Source organism: Heteronotia binoei, chromosome 8, assembly GCF_032191835.1.
Source record: "Heteronotia binoei isolate CCM8104 ecotype False Entrance Well chromosome 8, APGP_CSIRO_Hbin_v1, whole genome shotgun sequence".
Classification (NCBI taxonomy): Eukaryota; Metazoa; Chordata; class Lepidosauria; order Squamata; family Gekkonidae; genus Heteronotia; species Heteronotia binoei.
This window is the reverse complement of record NC_083230.1, coordinates 102,687,869-102,712,701: the sequence shown is the minus strand read 5'-3', so window position 1 is coordinate 102,712,701 and position 24,833 is coordinate 102,687,869. Positions and strand designations below refer to the sequence as shown.

Sequence of the window (24,833 nt, the reverse complement as noted above, 5' to 3'; positions counted from 1 at the left end):
TCTGCCAATTCTGTAAAATCTAACTGATCTTTTGTTTTCCTTTTCTATTACAGGAATAAAGCTTAATCTTTAGCATGGATTGAAGAATGCTTGGCCCTTGACTTGGCACATGGCCTGAAACCTGTGGCCTTGTGTCATGCCCTAGGCCTAGGTCATGAGGTCTAGAGGGCCTGGAGAAGCCTATGTAGGAGTAGCTACATGGCCTACATCTCCCAGGATCCCTTCTGTCCCTCTGATTGGGTGAAAAGTTTTGGAGGGGAAAGTGACCCCAGGGTGTGAGACCTGGGAGGAAGCATAAATAGGCCAAGCTACAGACAGGGTTGCTCGCTCTGGAAAGGCTGCAGACAGAGACAGGCGGTTCTTTCTGAAGAGGCTGTGGTCTGGAAAGAAGGCAGCCAGAGGGTTCCCTCACCAAGGAGGAGTGAGTCCATTTGGAATTATAGAAAGGGAATGTCTAGTTAGATACATCAGGGCTTTTATTTCTTTGCACCGCACCAATCTTTTACCATTTCTTTATTCACTGTTGCACTAAATTTATTATTTTCAATTTATAACCTGCCCTTCCCTCAACGGGCTCAGGGTGGGGAACAACAATTAATAAATATAGAGTTAAAACTAATTCATACAATACAATAATATAACAATCAGCCCAGCAGGAACTCATTTGCATATTAGGCCACAATGCTGATCCTGTGAACTTAGGGGGAGGTATTTGTGAATTTCCTGCACTATGCACAGGGTTGGACTAGATGACCCTGGGGGTCACTTCCAACTCTATGATTCTACCCCCACCCCCACAAGAACACAGAATAAAAATAATTGAGTTTTACCCAGGATTGGTCATGTGATAAGTCAGTATTGCATGGGGGCTCAAGCTGCCATTCATTTATTTATTTCACCCCACGACTGCCATTTTTGGGAAGAACCTTCTACATGCTGCTTTATTGAACTCAGATGTGCTTTTGTGGAAGATAAGACATTACTCAGCATCAAGAAAACACCAGAAGTTCAAAACCACCAAATGACAGAACAACCAAGCTATGAAAGTGCCCACCATCCTTTTCAATAAATATCTCTAGCAAAATACCTGGGTGTGTGGAAAGGCAATTGACATATATTCTGTAGGAACCAATATTGGTTCTCAGTTGCATGGTCAATACACATACATGTGTGCGCACAAACACTTAAAAAGTCCATGAACAGAAATTAGGCCAGTCAGTGATTGGGCAAGTTTTGCCATAACTACACATAACACTGTTCAAGGGCAGCATTTTTCCTTTTCCTAATGATAAAATATTGCTTGCTCTCTGTTCTTAGTTGGCTTCCTGCAACCTTGGAATTCAATCTTTTCATTCTGTCCTAAAGTCCCAAACAAAGTTGAAATTGCATGCACATTTCAAAGCAGTTTAACTGAAGTGGATGAAGATTTCCAAGTGATAACATGCATTACCATCATTCAAAAGTTCTACTTTGCCTCATTTAAATGTTACCATTTACCCCTCCAGTATGTGTGGGAGAGGGCAAATGACAACCCCATCTCCCATTTGTCTGTCTTGCGGCCATGGAACATCCTTGACGCCGAGCCCACAGTGCTGAGCTGAGCCGGGGCGGTCTGGCGGCCTAGCGGCCACGGAACATCCTTGACGCCGCGCCCACTGTGCCGAGTTGAGCCGAGGCAGAACCCGCTCTGCTGGGAGCGTAATGGACACAGTGGACTGACGACCTGTCGGAGGCCGGAGCCGTTGGCCGGGCGGGGAGCGGAGCCGAAAGTAGATCCGGCGCTGCTGCTAGAACTACTCACCCAGGAGTGTGGAGAGCAGCGGCGAGTACAGGGAGAGACCCTGAAACCTACACGTTGGGAGTGACAGGAGGAGTGCCGGAGGGGCCGATGCCCCGGAGAGCCCTGAGGCGCCTATAGATACACACTATGCCGGGAATTGATGCAGGCGACCTGGATGTTCAAAGATAACAACTGGCCGCATAGGCAAAATAGGGCTCCATATGAACTGGTTGTCCCTATAGACAAAGCGGAAGAGGCCTCACGGCGTGGCGGGGGAGCACGAGGGGGTTTTTACCCACCTGCGGACTCACCAGCCTACGCAAGATACATCGAATAAGACCCCAACCGCGAGATTTGCACCCAGAGCCTACGACCTCCCGGAATCATCCAGCGCACTCACATTCACACGGCACTCCTGATTTTATTCTGGACTCTGTACTTTGCACTTTACTCCATGCTGACTGTAATTCATCGGTAATTATATCTTATTGGTGCCTACTACCTCACGAGGAGCGTCTAAATTGCACTTTACATCGCACTTTAATAACTGTTAACTCCACTCCGTAACCCACTAGTTTAAAAATGAAAATGAATTTTGCTACTAATTAACTCATTAGATTACTTATTATTATATATTTGGACTGGATTACATAAATATTTTTAGCAAATTGATTTGAATTAATGAGGGAGTTTAAAATTGATTGCTACTAGAATTAATTTCATCAAATATATATAGGAATTGGGAGGGGTTTTGGGTTGATTAGAATCTAGGATTGAGTGGGACGGAGCGGGGTGAGAAAGATAACAGCCTGATAGTGGTCAACACAGCAGCTGCTACCATCGAGAAATGGCCAGCTCAGGGATTCCATTGCTCCTGGGGAGGGTTAGGTACGGCGGTGGGAACAGATGTTATAAGGGAGGAGGACAGAGACATGTCAGTGCTCGGCCCCCCTCCAATCTGCGTCCCATCCCGAGGGTGACAGGTAGTAGGGCCAGGTGTAACCCGCCTCCGTCATTGGTGTTATGCAACGCCAGGTCCATCAATAACAAAACCTCAATTCTTCTAGAGTTTATGCTCGAACAGAATATGGACCTGGCTTGCGTGACTGAGACCTGGATTCGGGAGGGAGACACAGTGGCCCTCTTGCAAACAGCTCCCCCAGGTTACTCAGTCTTCCACCAATCGCGGACTAGCGGGCGGGGGGGGGAGGAGTGGCATTATTTGCACGGGAGGCTTACTCCTTCAGGGCGCTCCCAGCCCCAAAGATTGAGGGTATTGAATGTGCCGGTCTGACGTGGGAGGCTGGAGAGGGGTTGGCGATTTGGCTGGTGTACCGTACGCCTAACGCACCAGCCAACGCCTTACCGTCCCTGCTTGAGGCGGCGACAGGCTGGGCGCTGGAGCACCCAAGATTGATAATCCTGGGTGACTTCAACGTCCATGCTGATGACCCGTCCTCCAGTCAGGCGACGGACCTAGTGTCTTCCATGGCGACACTGGGACTCTCTCAATTTGTTGTAACCCCCACCTACCAGGCCGGACACATGTTAGACCTGATCCTTGCGGCTGGGGTTACAGTGAGCGATATAACCGCAGAGGCGGTGCCATGGTCGGATCACTTCGCCCTCAAGGCCCGTGTAGATATGCCTCCCCAAACCTGTTTAGGCGAGGAGCCGATTATGGCTCGCCCGCGGAGCCAAATGGACCCGGAACGGTTCCAGATGGCTCTTCGGGACCCCTGGCCCTCTGGCGATTCCCTCGATGGCCTGATTGAGACCTGGAATAGCCGGCTTTCTAGGGCCATTGAGGAGATCGCACCTCGGCGCCCTCTGCGACCTCGGACTAAGCTGGCTCCGTGGTATACCCCGGAATTACGCCAGCTGAAACAAGGTCTTAGACGGCTAGAGAGGGCGGCGTACTCGTGACGAAGCGACTAGAACATCTTATAGGAAGTTTATGAAGTCCTATGAGATGGCAATCAAGACCGCAAAGAAAACATACTTTGCGGCTAAGATTGCATCTGCAAATTCGCGCCCGGCCCAATTATTTAGAATAATTCGGAACCTTACTACGTTGCCACAGGGCGATTCAAAAGCTAAGGAATTGGAGATTGGCTGCGAGGCTTTTGCAAAAATTTTTGCTGATAAGGTCCAATCGCTCCGCCACGACTACCCTGCCAATTTAGATGCAGTAAGTGAACTCGAGGCCCAATGCGTGTCTTCTGATTTAACCCTGGACTGCTTCGACCCGCTCAGCTTGGAGGAGGTCGACAGAATTCTTGGCACTGCACGATCCACAACTTGTGATCTGGACCCATGCCCCTCCTGGCTAATTAAGGCCTGCCAGGAGGAATTACGATATCCTATACGGGATATTATAAATCGATCCCTTTCAGAGGGCGCCTTTCCAACACCCCTGAAAGAGGCACTGGTCCGCCCTCTCCTGAAAAAAGCTTCATCAGACCTGGCCGAATTGGCACACTATCGACCGGTCTCAAATTTGCCCTTTTTGGGCAAAATTATTGAGAGGGCTGTAGCGTTGCAGTTACAGGACTTTTTGGAGGACGCTTCCACCTTAGACCCATGCCAGTCCGGCTTCCGCCCGGGCCATGGGACGGAGACAGTCTTGGTCGCCCTCATGGATGACCTCCGACGACAACTGGATCGAGGCGGCTCGGCAGTATTGCTGCTGCTAGACCTATCGGCTGCGTTCGATATGGTCAACCATCGGCTGCTAACCCGCCTCGCCGACGCAGGAATTCGGGGGCTAGCCCTACAATGGCTCTCCTCCTTCCTGGAAGGTCGGGGACAAAGGGTGGCAATTGGGGGGGAGCTGTCTCAGAGACACCCACTTCATTGTGGGGTGCCTCAGGGAGCAGTTCTCTCCCCTATGTTGTTTAACATCTTTATGCGCCCCCTTGCCCAGATTGTACGGAGGTATGGGCTGGGTTGCCATCAGTATGCAGATGACACCCAGCTCTATCCATTGATGGACGGCCGGGCTGGCGATGTCCCAATAAACCTGGACCGGGCGTTGCAAGCTGTGGCTGACTGGCTCAGGCTGAGCGGGCTGAAGTTGAATCCAGCGAAGACTGAGGTCCTTTGCGTGGGTCGCGGCGGACCGGGAGCGGAGATTACGCTACCGGCTTTTGACGGTGCGCCACTGATACCAGTGCGCAAAGTCAAGAGCCTGGGAGTGCTACTGGAATCCTCCTTGTCAATGGAGGCCCAGATAGCTGCAACTGCTAGATCCGCCTTCTTTCACCTCAAGAGGGCGAGGCAGTTGGCTCCCTTCTTGGAGCGCAGCGACCTAGCAACTGCGATCCACGCAACGGTCACCTCGAGACTAGACTACTGCAATGCCCTCTACATGGGGCTGCCCTTATACCGAACACGGAAACTCCAGGTAGTCCAGAATGCGGCGGCCAGGCTGCTATTGGGACTACCACGGTGGGAACATGTGCGGCCTGGGCTGTGGGATCTGCATTGGCTGCCGGTTGTGTACTGTGTTCGCTATAAAGTGCTGGTCATTACCTTTAAAGCCCTATATGGCCGAGGACCTGCCTACCTAAGGGACCGCCTCTCCCCATATGTTCCCCAGAGAGCACTGAGATCTAGCTCTCAAAATCTTTTAATAATCCCTGGGCCAAGAGAGGCTCGATTGAAGACAACCAGGGAGCAAGCCTTCTCAGCAATGGCCCCTCGATGGTGGAATCATCTACCAGAGATGGTACGAGCCCTGCGGGACTTGAATCAATTCCGCAGGGCTTGCAAAACATTTCTTTTCCAGCTTGCCTTCGAAACAGAACCTGGCTAAACTGATGTGTGGCCACCCAGCCATCTTGTGGCCACCCAGCCATCTTGTGGATATTATGACCCATAGTAATTTAGCACCTATTTTATCTATTTTAATTAACTTATTTATTATGTAATTGATTATTTAAAATTGTTGTTGTATTGTATTGTTTTATTGAACCATGGAATTCCATGCCTGTGAGCCGCCCTGAGCCCACCTTTGGCGGGGGAGGGCGGGATATAAGAATAAAATTATTATTATTATTATTATTATTATTATTATTATTATTATTATTATTATTAATAATACTGGACCCTAGCACCTTACAACTATTTGTAGACCCAATCCCATAATACTATTATGTGATACTACCTTTTTACATTACTTGCCTTCTCTTTCCCCTGCCTCTGGTTACACAACATATTGCTAGTATACAAGGTTTACATTCCTGCCTATTTTTCCTCTGCAATTCCATGTCAGGGGTTTTTTTGGGGGGTGGGGGTGGGTAATTAAATGATTATTACATGCATCAATACTGGTGCATAAGCAGTCTCCTCTAAACAAATAAAAAACCCTTCAGTGTTTAGTAACTGGGGATATGGCGAAAGATATAGACAACTGAGAGATCTGCATCTTTATTATCACTGTCGTGGAAGATCAGGTGCCAATTTAGTTACATTAAATACACTGAGAGAATTCATGAAGTGGGGTCCGTGATTATCTGTGGAAAGCAAAGCTAGAATCAGGGGAGCATGGCAGTGTCTGCTGTACTCCTTTTTTCTTTTGCTGAACTTACAGTGTTCTTTTCCCTCTCCCCTCTGCTCATTCTTGACACATTTAAAACTGCATTTCTGTCTTTCACATGTGTACTCCCCCAACATCAGGTGAAAGAAAATCAAAGTGACATGTGTGAAATCAATTTTTAGCATACCTTAAACATGTCCTCTTCAATTTCTCTGTAAACACTGATACTAATCAATAGCTCTAAAGTATGCCAAGAACAATCAACTAGATCTGGAGGAGTAGAAGGACGAGAGGGAAATCCAAGCATAAGCATGGAAGCTTATTTATGCTTTTAATGTTCAGAATAGATAGTCATATACCTCACAGAACACCCCACAACTGACAATAATTAGAGATTTTATGATCTCTGAATTCCTCCTTGGCATAAATGGGGGGGGGGGGGGCAAGGGTGTCCAAAAAATGGCTTGTCAGCTCTACAACAGTATTTTTTCTTATATGACCATTTCTCTCTGTACTTTAAGCTTCTATTCTGGAGAAAAAATGTACAAAATGTAAGAGATGTACTCAGGAATTAATTAATTTTCCACCAATCCAGAAGCATGCTTAAACTGTCCCTGAAAAGTGTTTAGAAGCTTTTGCTGGTGATGAGCAACGTCTATTGACAGATACAGAGCCATGAGAATGCATTCATTGGATACTGTGAAAGGCGGCTTCTTAATTAACAGTTCAAGACACTGGCATTCTCCATCTGTAAAATTTTACTTATAGAGTAAGAATAACATGGAATGTCATTTTGGTAATGTATGCGGCTATGAGTTGTGTACAGCAAATATATAAAACGTTAAGACTAAAAATATCATCTGCCCAACTATTTTTAGTCTCTTTAGCCAAAACCTACTTGTTGTCTGCCTAACCTTCACCTGAATACATGAAAATTCTTTCATCAGTCTGCTCCCCCCCAAACCCCCCCCCCCCCTCATTTTCTGGGAGCAAAGTAGCAGAAAACATCTAGGCAATATGATACTAGTGTCTGTATTATTCAGCTAAAGTTTGCCATAATTTTTGAACTGTTTACAACTAAATTGATGATGGAGAATGCAACGCTCAAAAAGGCAATAGTTATTACATTTTAAATAATGTGTTTTGGGCTATGAATCCAAGGCAGCAAATGATTTCATCAAATACCCTTTTGTAGCAAACTGACTGTTTCCATGGAAACTGAAGAGCAAGCACAGATTACTGCTGCCAAGATTTTCCCTTGTATTTCCAAATACAGGTAGCTGTTCATTTAGTTTTCAAAATACAATTATATACAAAGACCAATATACAGCATTATCTTCTACTGATTCAAGCAAGTGTTATTTTTATACATAAAGAGTAAATACATCTTGCAATTCTGCAAAGAAAGTAGCTTCAGACTGTTCTTCTTACTACATTCCAGTGACAGTTAAAATGAATGAAGTTCTTCCACACATGTTGTCTTATTTTCAGATATGCTGTCCTGTCTACTATAAATCTCAGCTCACCAAATATACAGGGCTTCAAGAATGAGATGTCAATATTCTGTTCAGATCGTTATAAGACAGGCTTCATGTCCCAAGTTAAGGTAAAATATTTCATTTTCAGACCTTCAGTAGATAGGGTGTCTACATGTGTTCCTGTTGTGAAAATACTTTGAAACTGCTGTCAAAAACACACGGGTTTCCTATACACACACTCCCATGTCATACGACATACAGAACCCTTGAACTGAACACACTGTGATCAGAATGAGGTATTTACAGTAAGCAATCTGTAGTGAAAGAACATAAGAGAACTCATGTTGGATCAGGCCAAAGGCCCATCAACACTCTGTGTCACACAGTGTCAAAAAAAAACCAGGTGCCATATACCAATTTCTAGATGTAGGCCTATTTCCTAGGTGTATGCAAAGCCATCAGTGTGTATAACACTTTAACAGATTAAAGGAAGAAACAGGCGCTTCCTTATTAGAGGAGAAACTACTCTGCTGCAGCAAGAACTCAGGACTGTTGTGGCACTTCTCTTTTGTGGATTAGAGCTCTTTTCTTTAATCCACATAAATTCATGCAAGAATAAGATTTTGCTAGTCTTTAAGATGCTGCTTTTAGATTTACTTTTTTGCAAAGAATTTCAAAATAGACAATGAAAAATTAAGGTAAGATTGAACAATCATAGTTTTGTCCACGACCTCTAAGGTTATTGTTCCCACTTTATAGTAACTAAATATCTAATACACAGGATTTAAGCAGCATCCAACAGTTCTGAAATACTCATCCTATGTTGAAAGAGGAAAGTAAATGGGGGAAAGAGTAGCTACTGTATTTTTCGCTCCATAAGACGCACCTGACTGTAAGACGCACCCCCTTTTTTGCCCGCTGGCGCGCAATCTCCGGCTTATTTTTTGGAGGGGGGGGGACATCGGGCTATAGCCCGACATTTCCCTCCACTTTTTTTTTGGCGGGGGGAGGGGGGACGTGCGTCTTATGGAGCGAAAAATACGGTAATTACTTGAGAAGAGCTGGATTAGTTGAAAGATAAGGGTGAACCTTCAGTTAATTTTAGGTAGTGAAAGAAAAAAGTTCATAGAACTGAATGGGGGAGAGAAAGCACTTTTATACAAAAATCACTACTCACCTCTCTTAATAAGTTGTTCTCCTTCTCCTTCTGTTCCAGTAAGGTCTCCAGGTGGTGCACGTGCATCTCTGCCTCTGCCAACCGCCTGGTCCTCTCATGATCCTCTTCTGTGGCTTTTGCAGAGAGCCCCTTGCTCTGCAACATTTCCAGTAACTTTTTGATGGACTCATCACGAGCATTTAGGGTTTGCTTCTGAGTTTCAATGCGCAGCTCCATTTCTTCCAAAGTTTTGCGTAACAAGAAGAGTTCCTTGGCCTGGCGTTCATGCTCTGCATGAAGCCGCTGAAAGTTTTCCTCTGTAAGTTCTGCTACAAAAGGTTCATTAGGTCTACCACTGCTGTCCTGCTGGAAAAGTTGGTTCAGGTCCCTCTGGATCCTAAGCTCATCTTGAAGAGCCTGAATTGTCATCTGCATATGCTGGAAATAAAACCCAAATAAGTGAGTTCACTAACATGTAAGGGATGGGCAACACAACATTTTGGCAACAAGCCAAAAGGTATATAAAACTTAAAAAGGAACTAAAATTTTTGCATAGCAACCCAATTACCTCTCAGACATTAGAAAATGAGAAGCAGGCCCCCACTGTTATTTGCATGTTTACACATTGCCCACATCAGTCAATATGCAGCTCATTTATGTTGCCAGTAAAAGCCTTTAATATGTTAAAAATGATAATATGTTTTATATATTGCATTCCGAGACACTGTACTGAGTTGGCACCAATGTGAAGAAAGCCAGGAAAGTGAAACAGAATTTAGGTAAGCTCGTTAATGCTACAGCATCAATTCTAATCACTACTAATAGTGATTAGAACAACAGGATGTTAGATCTCCCTTACTGGTGATGTTATGTTGATTTCAGAATGACAGCTTAGCAGCTCAGTTCCAACCGCCTTCTAAGCTGTGATGGAAGTTCCTAAAACTACTGCTGACCTTGCACAGAGGATAGGGAAAGCATTCCCAACACTGCAGGCAAGGGGAGCCCTGAAGGCAATCCTGGGCTCTCTTGCCAATTAATTTGATTATATGTACAAATGCTGAAAGATTCTTTAAGGAATGATACACTGATTATTCAGCTGGAACTTTAAATTCATCTTTTCTCCACAGTTGGAGGAATGTAGAATGCATTCTACCACAAGCATATTTGTTTAAACATTTTTGTCTCCCTTCTCTACAGCTCAAGACAGCTTTCAGCAATCTAACAAAAAACAAACGGCTTACATCACATAACATGTAATAACAGTAAACAACAGGATTCTCTCTTTGTGCCTATTAGATAACATCACTAATAAAAACAAAAAAATTGTCATGGGGTAGATCCACAAATTGCAGCTGGGCTTGGTGGCCAGGTGCAATTTGAACCATCCAACTCTTTCGTACAAAATTCCTAAACTTATCAGTGTTAATATATACTGGGAAGGGACATTTTATTCTACTGGGTAGCACATCAAAACGTTACATACAAAGACTCATCTCCTATTAATGAATTTGTCTTGTCTCCTTTTAAAGACTTCAACAGCTTTAAATCTCTACAATATGTGTCTGTGAATTCCACAAGTCAATTACTCTTCATCAAAGGTGCCCTCTTCTTTGTATGTACTTAGATTACTGTCTATTTAGACAGTAGGCTGGACCTTTAGGCTAGACAATCCACATGGAGCTGGACCTCACACAGAGACACTGCTGGAGACAGCAGATCAAAAGTGAACTGTAAACAAGCACCTACAAGGAAGAAGCAGTCACAACTGGCACTACCAAAAACTCTAGGAGGAACAGAGACAGCCCCCAAGCTTCCATAAAGCCCCCATAGACTACCCACATCTCAGCCCCTATACTTTAGGGCAAAATCCACAACTGAACTCCACCTCCCCGCTTTCAGACATGGCTGAGTGTGGTAGAAATCCACGGGGGAAAATAAACTAAAGGGAGATTTCAAAAGGAAAAAAAAAGTGAGTGGAAGGCTCATAATCAGAGGCTTATCTCATGGATGGCAAGATGATGCAAAAGATCAACTCTTTTATTCAAGCCATTATGTGGGATAAGGAAAGCTGGAGAGGAAGTCAGGAGATGGGTGGATCTGACTCACAGGTGAACGCTAAAAGATCATGAGAAGGATAATAACCACTAGGGTAACCAGGCTGTGGGGGTGCTGTGTGGAACCAGGTACAAATAATCAGAGGCCAGGGCAATGCCTCAGCCCCACTCTGTAAGATGCATCAGTTGACTATACTGGCTTGCCTGAGAATCTGTGGCTGGGAAAGTACTGCCTTGCAATCTAATTATCAAATGGCCGAAGTGAGCCAACAGCAAGGAGCCAACAGGAACCTCAAGTGGTGGTGTAAAGCTGGCTTTCCTGCCTCCTTTGTATTATTGTATGTACCTCCCCTCCCCGCCAATTCCATTTCCATTGGGCCTAAAATGTGCCCCTCCTCTTTTAGGCTTTCATCTGTGACGCTTTCTAGCCTCCTCTTGCTTTGCTCTCCTTCTCTTTCCCAGCTCCTTCCGATGGAAAGAAGCGAGATGGAAACAGATATGCTGGTCTCCAGCCTCATGATCTTCTGACTGGTGCTTTCAACTAGCCAGAGTTAAAATAACGGTCTCCAATGACATGTTGGCAAGTAGTTTGTAATGCTGGGATAGACAAATGTTAGGGGATACGGTCAGCCTCTAGCCAGTTTTCATACAGCAGTTGCCTATGCAATATCACAGTATGATGTTGCATGACTTGTAACATGTTTAATGTACCCTTATACTCTCTGATCACACCATATGAAGATAACAGTCACAGAGAATTATAGTACAGAGATGTCTTGGGTATGCATCAACCTGCTCTTAAGCTTCTAGCACAGCTTGTACCTACTGTGGCTTGACACCTTGGTTTACCTTCCAGCCTCTTGGTTTTAACTGTTCAAACCACATACTTTGCTCTAGCGCAGTTTTCATCCTGGAATCCAAGCCCTTTAGCCATGTACAGTTATAATTGCATGAGTTAGACACCTGGCTCTGATCCTGGTTTCTGGTCCTCATTCAGGTTTGTCTTACTGATTCTATCTTACCTATCAAGCCACTGGCTTGAATTTTATGTCTGGCTTCTTTTATTTGCCATTAATCTTATTCTCTCACATTGGCTCTTGCCTGTTCCTAGCTGTGCGCGTCCTTTTCTATTCCAGCTTCTGAAATTATGGCTCAAGACTTTGGTGAATTACAATACAGGAAGGCAAATAAAGCCTTTCCTACATATTTAATGCTGATGAGCAGGTAGCATCATAATTTTAAAACTTCCTGCTTGGAAACAGCTTCATATCTGGGCTGCATCCCAAAATAAAATATCACATTCAAAATATAAAGCCTAATTTTAAGGGGGGGGGGGCATAAGCAAAAGCACATTCCAACCCACTATGAAGGAAACTGCAGCATTAATATTTTCCCAGCTAATTTTTGAAGGCATCCGAATATCTGTTTTTTAAACTTCCTTGAAGTTAAGCCCTAGCAGGGCTTTCCCTCCAGGGAAATGGAGTTCTGGAATCTCTTCATGGAAACAGAATTCTCCAAAAATGTTTAAAAGTTTATGAGGGGCACAATGTGTTTCCCCTCCAATTCCCTCTTGAGAGTTCCAGCACCTCTTGTTCCAGAAAAAAAGCCCTGAACAGGATACCTTGCACACTATTTCCACATACCCCGTATAAATATTGCTGAGTACATAGGCACAGAGGCACCTTCTGGTATCCCAGATGATTCTGCTACTCTTTCTACATGCTGTACTGTGCCACTTCTGCAAACAATCAACCACAATACAAACAATACATTTGGGGAAAACTGAGCTACTCCTCTCTCACAAGCCTTTGGGTATAACAGAAGTTGAAGGCATGTGGCACTGATGAGCAATAGGGCAGATACTATGGCACTGTAATTAGTACAGAATGTAAGTATAGGTGAGGAAATGGTGATGAAATACTGAAAGAGATGCTGGTAGCTGCTATTAACACTTATTTCTTTAAAGTGTTAGCAAAAAGAAATTAAATCTGCACACTTGGATTGTTACTATTTATAACAGATTCAATACAGATTAGTTTGTGACAAGGCAGCCAGATTGTGGTAGCTGCTCAGAAGTCAAGGAAGTGTTTTGAGGTTACTTTGGTGAGCGGCTAAAATGTAACAATATATTAATTTATGTGGTTTCCTTATGTGTGAAATGTGCTCAGATTCCAATTTTCTGGACACTAGAAATGATTTACAAAGTTTTAGAAGTACCCTTAAAGTGGTGTTATTTAGTTCTGATCATAATGGTTGGAGTAATAAATTATACTGCAATATAGATTAGGGGTGGCCAAACTGTGACTCAGGAGCCACATGTGGCTCTTTTACACATGTTGTACGACTGTTGAAGTTCCCACCCCCCCTGTCAGCCAGCTTGGAGAAGGCATTTGTTTCTTCAAATCACTTCTCCAAGCCAAGTCAGTCAGCAGCTTGGAGAATGCAATCAAAGTTGATTTCTTTCCACCTCTCCCATCTATTTGCCTGCTGCCTTCCTTTCTGTCTTGCAGCTCTCAAACATCTGATGTTCATGTCGTATGTCTCTCAAACATCTGATGTTTATACTGTGTAGCTCTAATGTCAAGCAGGTTTTGCCCATCCTTGACATAGATACAAGGGGACTGAAATTTCTTGAGTATGTATATCAAAACTGGGGGTACAGTATCTGATGTGCAAAGAAAAGGATGCCTGAATTTAGCAACCACTGTACAATGAACTAGGGCCACTGAACAAAATCCAGTTTTCTAAAGGAAATAAATTTTGTAGATTAGCTCTAAAAATATAGAGAAAAATTGCCAACCTTTTTAAGAAACAGAATCTACTGCATCAACGCTGGAGGCAACGGTTGGTCTGTCTAAAGGGATTCCTTGTTGACATTCAGCTTTCGGTTTATGCACAAAACATAACAAAAAGGCTACTGTCAGGTGTCCAACAGGGCGATGAGAATATGCAATTTAGCTTATTCCAGAGCACAATGCATGTTAACTTAATGACTGCTCAGGGACATTGGGAATTTTATTTGTATGGAAATGCGAGGGTTATTTTTATAGTGTTTAAAGCTCAGTTTAGAAGCCAAGCTATGATTTTAATCGGATTTAATGTAACTGGCAATTCCACAAATCAACTTGCATTTAAAAGAGCTCTTATGCTGAATTATCTCAAAGGCAGCAGAAAAGCAAAGGGATTAAAATTCTATTGAAAAACACTTGAAGCTCATACATTTGTCAACTTTATTAGACCCTATGAATAATTCTGTTCAGGCTAAGGTGCACATGTGGGTGCATATACAGGAGACACCACCAGGGTACATCCAAAAATGAAGAACACACAGGAAAAAGAAGTTGTCCTGCTGTCAGCAATAATTAATTTGGAAGATGGCTGAAGTGGGATAAAGCACCTTATTAAAAGTATCCCTACTTATATTGCATTTTATACTAACCCTTCCTCCATGTATGCCAGCCTGCATTCCTTGGCCCTCCCTCCCCATTTTGTCCTCATAACAGTCTTGTGAGGTTGATGGTCAGCGAGTGTCACAATGAACTGCATGGTAGAATGGGAACCCAAGGTCACAATGAACTGCATGGCAGAATGGGAATTTGACCCTGGTTTCCTCAGTTCTATTCCTAACCACTACACTGGACTAATCCTGCTGAAGATCTCTGAATCCTCTTCAAGTTAAAGTCAGCATTCCAAAGGCTGGAAACAATTCAGGAGCAGCTAAACAACTATCCCTCCAAGCCTGGCTATAACTTTACCCAGTGTGACACAATGCAATCATGAAACATCCCAAGGGGCAAAACTAGTTGATAAGTGGGCAAAACAATGCATGCCACTGCAGTCCTGGGCCACTTCTCCTTGACCCACAGACACACTGCATTATTCTATTATATTACAACCAACACTGCCCTCTAAAATTTTTGTTTAAGCAAGGATATTATAGGAAATTCTGTAGGATGGTGAAGAGATGTGTATATTTATTTATTCAGTTCATTTATATCCCACTTTTTCCCCCAGTGGGGACCCAAAGCAGCTTATATAGCTGACCTTCATTTTATCCTCACAATCAACCTATGAGGTAGATTAGGCTCAGTGTATGTGACAAACCCAAGATCATCCAGCAAGCTTCCAAAGCAGAGTGAGAAATCAAACCTGGGCTTCCCAGATCCTAGTCTTACATTCCAACCACTATAACACACTGGTCTTTGTTACTACATACAGAGCTGCACTACTGTTTTATTTCCAGGCTTGAGATGCTTGTTTATGTATTTCCAAACCCTCCTATTTGCTTCCGCTAGAGATACTCCAGAAATCTAAGGTGAGGTGGTGGTGGAAAGAGGCAGAATGATGACATGACAGAAGAGAGCAGCCAGCATCCCCATACCATGCCTGAATGCAGCTAAGGGTTTTCTCCCTTCAGATGCCAGCTCTTATTGATAAGAAAGATGCCTGGATCCAGCTCAGTAAGAATCCCCCCTCCCAAAACACTTCCCATTTAACTTCTACTGACATCTGTGATTTTGATTTGTGAGCTAGTCAGACAACCCAATTTTTGGATTTGAAGTGGGATAGAGATATACTCAATAAATAAATGGATGAAACAAAACATTTGGGGTCTCTGAAAATGGCTTGAGTGTTAGCTCAGTAAGGCTATCAGCAAGGATCCCAACCAGAGTATGGAAGAAAGATGATTTGGTAGTTTGCAATGAATGTTTACTTCCCAGATGTAGTAAACATTAACAAGGGTTTGAATAAAAGCTCTAGGACTCATCCTATTTTCACCACTTTTCCTTGCAACAAAGGAAACATATTTGCCTCTTTGCTCCCTACAGACTTTTTATATCTTGCAATCTACCTATATTCGGTTTTTCACCAGAATTTCCTAGTTCTGGTGTTAGAAAGCAAACAAAATGAACAGTAACAGATTTTATTGACCCAATAAGTGAAAAAATATGCAAGCTTTACTTTGCTGAGCAGTTCCCATTAGGTGAAATATAACTTACGCTGGAAAAAGTCAATTATATGAATCCACCCTTAGTCTAGCATAGACTGGCTCTAACGTTTAAAGAAGGAGCAAGTAATTTAACCAGTTAGCCTCCCAATTAACCTAACGTTAAATATAATTCTGTGATAGACAGAACTCCACCAGATTTTCCAATCTGAATTTTAATATACATTTCCAGCTTTGTGATCATTTCAGTGAAAAAAAAACAAGAGATCCAGACTTGTATGACTACACGAAAATCAAGGCCAATTTATCACAACTCATCTGTTTGCATTTCTTGAATACTGAATTGAGAGTTTAACCTTTGCACATTTTGAAACTTCAATCTGGAACTAAGACGCTTGCCTGAAAACATTATTCAAGGCTATGACATTTTTCTTCCTCAGACAGGGGGAAAAATGGATTTGGGGGATTTTGTACTTTTAACCATGCCTAACCACTATTGATTATACTTATGTATTTTTCTGCCATTCCTAGCTTTAATAAAATAAAATAGAAAAACACTATTCCCTAAGGACCCAATTATTTTCTGTTGGAGCATATGTTCTATATGAACACACTATGGTGGATTAAAGGCTTATATAGTATGCTCAAGTAACCAGGCCTTCAGTTAAAAGCTGGGGGGTGCTGGCCTTGACTACTGTACCTCCAAGAAAGGGCAAGTCTGTGACATTGTCATCTAGCTTTACCAATGATCAGCTAATCCATCATTTGCAATAACAGTTCAAATATCAGGTTTTTGGATTGCACTGTCCAGCATTGCCTCTGTATCTAATAGTAGAGTGGTTGACCCTTGTGCCAATCACAAAAGCAGCAAAATCAAGCTGCCCACTGCATGCCAAGGAAGGAATTTTAATTATTCTGGGGGCTCCCCAAACATACAAAAAATAAGTTATCCCAAAGAAAATCATACCCTCCTGTAGCCATTCCCTGATGAGTCAGTTGCAAGGGGCTAACTTCCTCAAAGGGCTGAGTGTTTCCATAACACTTAGGGGCAGGTGAGATGGGATATCCAAATGTTCACACCTATCTCCACTCCAATTTCTCATGAGCCTCCACCATATCACTTTCAATATTTAAAAAGTGAGTATGTTGTGCATAGTTGCACTTTAAAAGCACAACTGGAAGGAACAGTGCAGGAGAAAGTCTATATACCTGCATAAAAATACTGAATAATAACTAGGGATATGTAATCTCCCTCCCCAATATTTTTCGGTTCAGGTCTATTGGACATTAAAAAAATTTGGGTTTCCCAAAAAATCCCAGATCCCAATACCATTACAGTATTTGGATCTGGGATTTTTCAGAAATTCCAAAATTTTCACATCCAGCAGACCTGAGGCAGGGGAAAGGAGGAGGAAAGCCAACCTGGAGCTGTGCCATCGGGGAGCACTCTGCTCCTCACCAGCACAGCTGATTCTGGGGCTGTCTTCAGAAGTCCCTTTAAACTTTAAAGGGACTGAAGTAGAAGCCTAACAAACAGCTGAGAGGAGAGAGTAATCTGTTCCAGCCTCTCTGCTGCTTTTCAAATATACCTGGTAATTCCTGAACATAGTCCTGAACAAATTCCAAGATATACCCCAAAAATACCAGTAAGGTATTTTTCCAGCTCGGGCAGATCTGAATGCACACCCCTAGTAACAACCCCACAAACCCTCAAAACTGGCAGAAGGTTACCAGGAAGTGTTGGCAGAAGCAGTCAAGTGTATTTTTGCAATTACCTTTTTATAACTGTGGTCTTAAATTTGGGCCAATATTGTAATTGCATGATGACCAGTTTGCATGAAAGAGAATTTTCATGAAGAAACCACCACAGTGTGAGGATACACATGTATCTTTATATTAATTAATCTGCTATAGCAAATCAAATTGCTGGAGCCAGCTCTGGTTTATAAGCATTTCCACTTCCCCACCCCCTTAATTTTTCAGGCAACTTAAAGCAAACCTCAAATAGTTGTGGCTATGAATTAGGGGGAAGGGAAGCAAGTGATATTTCATTTGCTTCCTTTAACCTGGAACTAGAAGGGAGAGAGACACTGAGCTGAAAAGGTGCCTGCCCTGTGCCCTCAAAGCAAATTTCACACACACCAAGGATCTTTAAACTGCAAAGGAAGACTGCCTCCTTAAATCTTAAAGAATCCTGGCAGGATTTGGCCTTGGAGAACGCATTTCCTCTGTTACTTTTATATAAAGTGGTTAACTTTTGTACCCTGCACAAACAGACATTCACCACTCCCAAATACCAGCATTGCTAAGAGCCACGAAAGACTGAAGATCTATTTACCAATGCACTGAGGATTAGAATCACATGCTATCAAGATGACACATATATAGAAGATAAAACAGAATACATCAAGAGGAAAAATTAACACACACAGTATGGCTATCTAAAACTTCCAAATATTTGCCATTTTCCTTAGAAAAAAATCTAAGTAAAGAGGATTACAAGGCAGAATCTAGGGATCAAGAGGGTCCTGCAATTGTGAAGTCACTTATCGTTAGGTTTACTGTCACCACTGTTTATTTGTATGCATTTCTGCCACAAGCACCCAACAATACTTAGGATGTGCACTTGGGCCAAAAGACTGATCACTCACAAATTGGAACTATGACCATCTTGGCGGGTGATAGCTAGCCAAAAGAAGCTTATTCTATTAGTAGGTGAGTTAATAAATGCCTTCCCTAATGTTCTCACACCTATAATCATCCAACTTCAAGAGAAGTCTAACCTTTATGTTGATTTCCCCATGCAGTTACTCTTCTGCCTTCAACTTTCCCTTTTTGGACTATTTCCTGTCTGAGAAACCACAGTTTACATATCTACCCTTCTTGCTGATCTCTGGCAAGAGATCTCTAGAAGAGAACAGTCTTGTGAACAGTCTATCTACAAACTATGTTTATAGACTCTTGACAATTACCTTCTCCCATGTTTATCTGATACACCCACTCTTGTAGATCCAAAACGATGGAGAGGAGCCATACAGGAAACTAGGATGTGAGGAATGAATATGAAATCCTGATGCACAAAGACATATAGATGGAAGAATTATGTCTGAATTATCACAAGGGATCAACTAGTATGTCCACCAACACGCATTTGGGAACCACATATCTAGCTAATTCCAAGAAACACACCCAGTCAAAGATACTACCTTATCCCTACTCCCCCAAAAAGCCAAGTGCTTTCACTTGGGCATTTTATTTTCATTTATTTATATATTTCACTTGGGCATTCCTTAAACAGCTCTGGCTGTGGGATTATGCCAGTTAAACTCATTAAAGGATTAACTATTTGGCTGTCTAACAGCTTTTACTCTTCCATCTTCATACAATAATGGAAACAAATGTAACCAAAATTACAGTATTTCTAATCCCATGTGCACCAACTCTCTAGTTAACAACCCAATTTGTTTTCAGTAAATTTGTGAACAGTAGAATAGAAGTTCTTACATTCTACATCATGCTTTTCTAGGAAATGCTTTTACCACAGAGCTTCCCATGAATCCTAGAGCTACATGATGTCACTCTAGGTTTTCCTTAGAAGTGATAAACACACCATGCATGATGCTGGTGCTTTTACTTTTTGTTGGCAGGGAACAAGGTTGACCAGTGGGAAGCCTGGCAACCCTTTACATTTCATGCCCCCTCAAAAGCCAGAAACATTTGCTCCAATTCTCTTATCCAGAAAGTCAAAGGTTTTAAGGCTGGTAAATGAGAAAAAACCAACTTTAACATGCTTGTGCCATATTTAAAATTACCGTATTTTTCGCTCCATAAGACGCACCTGAGCATAAGACGCACCTAGTTTTTAGAGCCGTTTGTGTGAATTTAGAGGCATTTGTGTGAATTTTTTGCAGTATTCACTCCTTAAGACGCACACACTTTTCCCTCCACTTTTTTGGGGGGGAAAAGTGAGTCTTATGGTGCAAAAAATACTGTATATCCCTATAGGAGAACACTCTGACCTCACAGAACATACGAGTGACCTCAGAATAACTGTTTTATTGCAAAGGAACTTCAGGAACAGAATGGAAAGAGAAAATGCTGAATTACAAGTTATTACCAAACTTGGAACAAATAGCCATTCAGGACTCAACAGAGATATTGGTTTCTTATATTATTACATATACTAAACTCATTCTCAACAAGAAGGACTATACAACCTCTATGAGGACTATACATTCTTTGTATTTTTATGCATTCCTATCTGTGTCTCTCTTCTATACATCCTCTGTAAGGACTATAAATCCTATGTATTTTTATGTATCACATCTCTCTCTCTTTTGAATAATATAATGGAATACTGTTTGTAATAGAATGCAATACATAGGTATACATTTTTTCAGACACAACACATCTAAGAACATGATATTGGTATAGTATTTAGAATAATATATAGCAGTTGTTACCTTCACATTTAAGGGGAAGCAGACAGGCTTCATAAAGTCAACTCTACCACAATTTGAAAAGATTCTCTTGCACACTTATCTCCTATTTTGACATATTTATTGCTTCAACAGTTGTTCCCCTGTGCACTTTGCTTGTTGTCCCTGCTTCGTCTCAAAATGTCTACATCATGTTATATGCTTCCCCCCCCCCCCCTCAACCCTGTCTATAACTTTGAATGCTTTTCTCCCATTTCATTACATTGGAAGAAGTGTGTGTGCACACAACAGCTTATATCTTGAATAAAACTTCGTTGGTCTTAAAGGCGCTACTGGATTCTAATGTTATTCTGTTGCTTCAGGCCAATAGCACTACCTACCTGGATCTATTAAAATTACATAGGTGAAGATTAAATTAAAGAGAACCACTTTAAAAAAAACTTTTTTTAAATCACTGTGTCAACAGTTGGATAACAATACAGCATTCTGAATAAAATGCCGGTCAAAAGGACCTGCAGAGCACAATATGTGACAGAGAACAGATGAGGAGATCATCAATATCTTAGCATATGGACATTTTAGAGCATTATGTTGTCAAGACTGTCTGCTGATGCAAGTGGCAGATGAAGACGCATCAGGGAACTTGTCAAAACAAAATTTCAGTAACAAGCCCCAGAACATGTCTACACATTAAGAACAAAGTATAATCAGATGGTTGCAATTTGAAAGCTAATCACTAAAACTTGAAAGACTTGACATGTGGACTGCAAAGTCCTTTCAGTTTATTTGCAATTTTAAGATTTGTAGAGCACTTCTATCCAAGAGGATCAGCATGGATGACTTCACATAATGAAAGACTAAGAAATTCTAGGACACCTTGCAGACTAACAAAAGCATAAAATTCTGTGGACTCTATTTTATGTTTACAAAGGTATAAGCTTAATTGTCATTTATTAAATTTCTACAATGTCTCTCAGGGAAGGACTACTGGTCCCACTTCCCTAATTCAAGATAGGCACAATACTAATCACAAACCTAAATTTGTCACAAAAATTGCCCTGTTTGTGATTTGTGATCCAAGGGTCATCTGATTGTGCCTGTGCAGCAGGGCTGAAATAAGATATTAAATAAGGTAAATTGAAAGCCATCAATTAGGCACAAGGGCAAGAAAACAAAAGGTCAAACAGATTTTAAAAGTCATTAGGGTTTGTAGAATCTTTTGGGCTGAAGTGCCGTGTTCTACTGGAGAAAGTTTTTCTTCCAGACGTTTTGTTCTCAGCTGCGGAGAACATCCTCAGTGGCGTTGCAGCCAGAGCAGGCGCTCTGACCTTCTTGGCTGCTGTGCATTGAGTGAGGCCAGGGCTGCTGGAGAGCTGCTATTTCTAGGCTGGAGGGGGTGTGGTGAAAGGGCAATAGGTTTGTGGATGTGCCCATTGTTTGGTGGGGCTTCCTGGAAGGGTAGTGATAAGGAAACTGGCTGTTGAATGTGACCATTGTTCTGCGTTAATTGCTGGGAGGGTTGGAAGGGGTGTGAAGATAAGGAAGATGGTTGTTGTCTGTGCTGATTGTGCCCTGGCCTCACTCAATGCACAGCAGCTAAGAAGGTCAGAGTGCCTGCTCCGGCTGCAACGCCACTGAGGATGTTCTCCGCAGCCGAGAACAAAACGTCTGGAAGAAAAACTTTCTCCAGTAGAACACGGCACTTGAGCCCGAAAGATTCTACAAACCCTAATGATGTAACCAGCCATGAAAACGTGAAATCTTAGACTTTAAAAGTGCTTGCTAAATGCCTCTGTGAAATAATCCTTCTAGATTGTGAAAGTAAGGAAAGGGAAGTTAGCAGTGTGTCCAGCTTGTAGAAGCATAGGGCAGCAAAAGAGGAAGTTAATCCTTCACCCACCAGCTCTGCCGCAGCTGCATAAAACTAGAAACTAGCTGGAATAAGCACTAAAATAAGCATTGAGCAAATGTACCTTGGAAAATGTCTCGGGAGTAAGTCAAAGGTGCAAATGTGTTTTTGATGAAGGATATTCCTGCAAGAGTGTTAGCAACATCAATGCCATGTATGGAAAGAAACTCCCTGTCACCTCCTTGTTCCTTTAGTAATATGACACTTGTAATGATGTATGGGATATGGGGGTGGTCATTTCCTGTAATTGTGCAATTGTTTACTGGAAATTATTGTCTGTGACTATAAAACTGTAGACCTTCCTGAAATCAGGGCTCCTAGATTCGTTTAGACATGAGTCTGATCTGGGGTCCATGTACACGTTAAATAAACGGCTGTTTCTTCCTGATTTCGCCTGTGGTCTCATTTCTGCCTAACCACCAATGGCTAAGGTTGCTGCTACACCTGTAACAAAACTCTCATGAACTTCCATGGTTTTTATGGAGGTCTGTGCAGTTCATGTCAACGGTTTGTGCGGCAGACACACTGGTGCTGATCAACTGTCAAAGCAATGGGGGTAGACTTCTACAGCCCTGGAAACACCAATAGTGGACCTCAAAACATCGAACAAAAGTAGCCCTTGTAGGACTCGGGGCCACAGAGAAAAGCGTGAAAGAGTCCAGGTCAGGGGTGAAAGGAGATGAGGGAGAGGTGGAAGAGGGGTGTGTGCTGGCAGCAGTGCAGGAAAGAGAGGAGGCAGAGAGTTGAGGCCTGGGGGAGAAAGGGAAGGCAATCTCCTTTTGCAGAAGTGGTGGACTATCTTGGTTTCGAGACTGAGAAGAGTTAGATGAACGGCCCACAACTCTAGCATACTGACTGACAGCAATGATTCCTTCTTACTTCATTGCCACTGTACTGGATCTCCTACTAGCACTACCCCCCTCCTTTCAGACAGGGTTGCCTATGTGAAGGTTTGTTTCACTTCCGTAATTCAATAACTCTTGCCTGTATTGATCAGTAGTCTTGCACGAGGTTGGACATCTTCATCCACCAGACCATGCTGTATTTCACTTTTCATGGGGCACTGGTTGACAAGTCTTCCTTTCTGCTATCTGAGCTTGTAAGGGTCTGAGAAATTGTTACAGATGCTTAAGAGGATCTGCCCCATTGTACTACATCTATGGTTGAGATTAACAGGCCCATGAAACCAGTAAGATTAAAGTTCTGTTCTTTATCGTAACTACCACCCTTGGTCTTTTTTGCCTTCTTGTCTGTGATGAATAGGCAGTTTGATGTGCAGTCTATGAGCGCACCTAGTTGTTCCATTCTCTGTGTTTGAGCCAAGAAACTCTTGCCTATGTTCACTAATATCCATGGGGTTGTAGCTGCTGTTCTCTGTGTCCTCTGTTGATTTGTGTCAGGAACTTCTAATGAATAACAGGTTGTCCAGATAAGAGTGGATGTCTATTCATTGTCCTCTTAACTTCATTACTGCATTGATCAGTAACCTGGAAAACATCTTTGGGGCTGTAGACAGACCAAAGGGAGGGGTTCTGAATTAAAGAAGGCTCTCCCCGACCCAGAAACACAGGAATTTCTGATGACCTTGAATGACTCGCATGTGAAAGTAGGCCTCCATCAGGTCCATCAAGATTAGGTAGTCCTTTAGATGTAGGACTTGATAATTGATTGCACTATCTCCATTCATTTTATTTTTTAAAAAAAGTCTCCGTTCTGAAATGCCTCAATTTCACAAATCCGTTGAAGTGTTTCAGATCAAGTATTGCTCTCCGGTTAAAGTCTTTAAGTCTGGAAGTCTTTAAACACTGGCTGGACAAACACTTGTCAGGAATGTTCTAGGCCAGGGGTCCCCAACCCCCAGGTCACGGACCTGTACTGGTCTATGGCCTGTAAGCAACCAGGCTGTGAGTTGTATAATTATTTCATTATATATTACAATGCAATAATAGAAATAAAGTGCACAATTGTATCATCCCAAAACCATCCCCCACCCCCCGAAAAATTGTGTTCGACAAAACTGGTCCTTGGTGCCCAAAAGGTTGAGGACCACTGCTCTAGGCTGATCCTGCACTGAGCAGGGATTTGGACTAGATGGCCTGTATGGCCCCTTCCAACTCTGGGATTCTATGATTCTAGATGGACATGCAAAGAAGGCCACCACTCACAGTCAAGAGGCTCAAGTGGGCCAAAAATTCTGCTGCACTCTTCTGCAAGAGGCAGGGGTTTTTAGCATAATTTTGAGGCACCCATAGGAATCGCTTAGCTGTAATGTCAAAGGCTTGACTATCAAGGTCGTAACCTGCCCGGATGGAGGTCTCCCACTCTCCTGCTGTGAGAGGAGTCTCCAGATCTTCCTCCAATAGGAAGCTGTTACCGTTTCTCAGTGCTCCATGGCTTGAGCAGTCAAAGCTGACACATTATGCAAGCTTGTTGAAAAATGGCCAATATGGCTGCCTGAAGCCTATTGGTCTTCTTCTCAACTTTGGGGAGCCAAGTAGGATAGAAGGGGGAGGAATTAGTGAAAAAATT

The 24,833-nt window shown here is 42.7% G+C and overlaps 1 protein-coding gene across 7 annotated transcripts in view; it reads right to left on the bottom strand.

Annotated features, from left to right (window-relative positions):
* Nucleotides 1-24,833, bottom strand: part of ERC1 (ELKS/RAB6-interacting/CAST family member 1) — a 291,605-nt gene that overhangs the window by 244,679 nt on the left and 22,093 nt on the right. For all 7 annotated transcript variants that reach the window (XM_060245767.1, XM_060245766.1, XM_060245768.1 and 4 more), the window contains exon 3: nucleotides 8,976-9,392. In XM_060245767.1, the coding sequence (XP_060101750.1) occupies nucleotides 8,976-9,392 (417 nt within the window). The remainder of the gene's footprint in view (nucleotides 1-8,975; nucleotides 9,393-24,833) is intronic.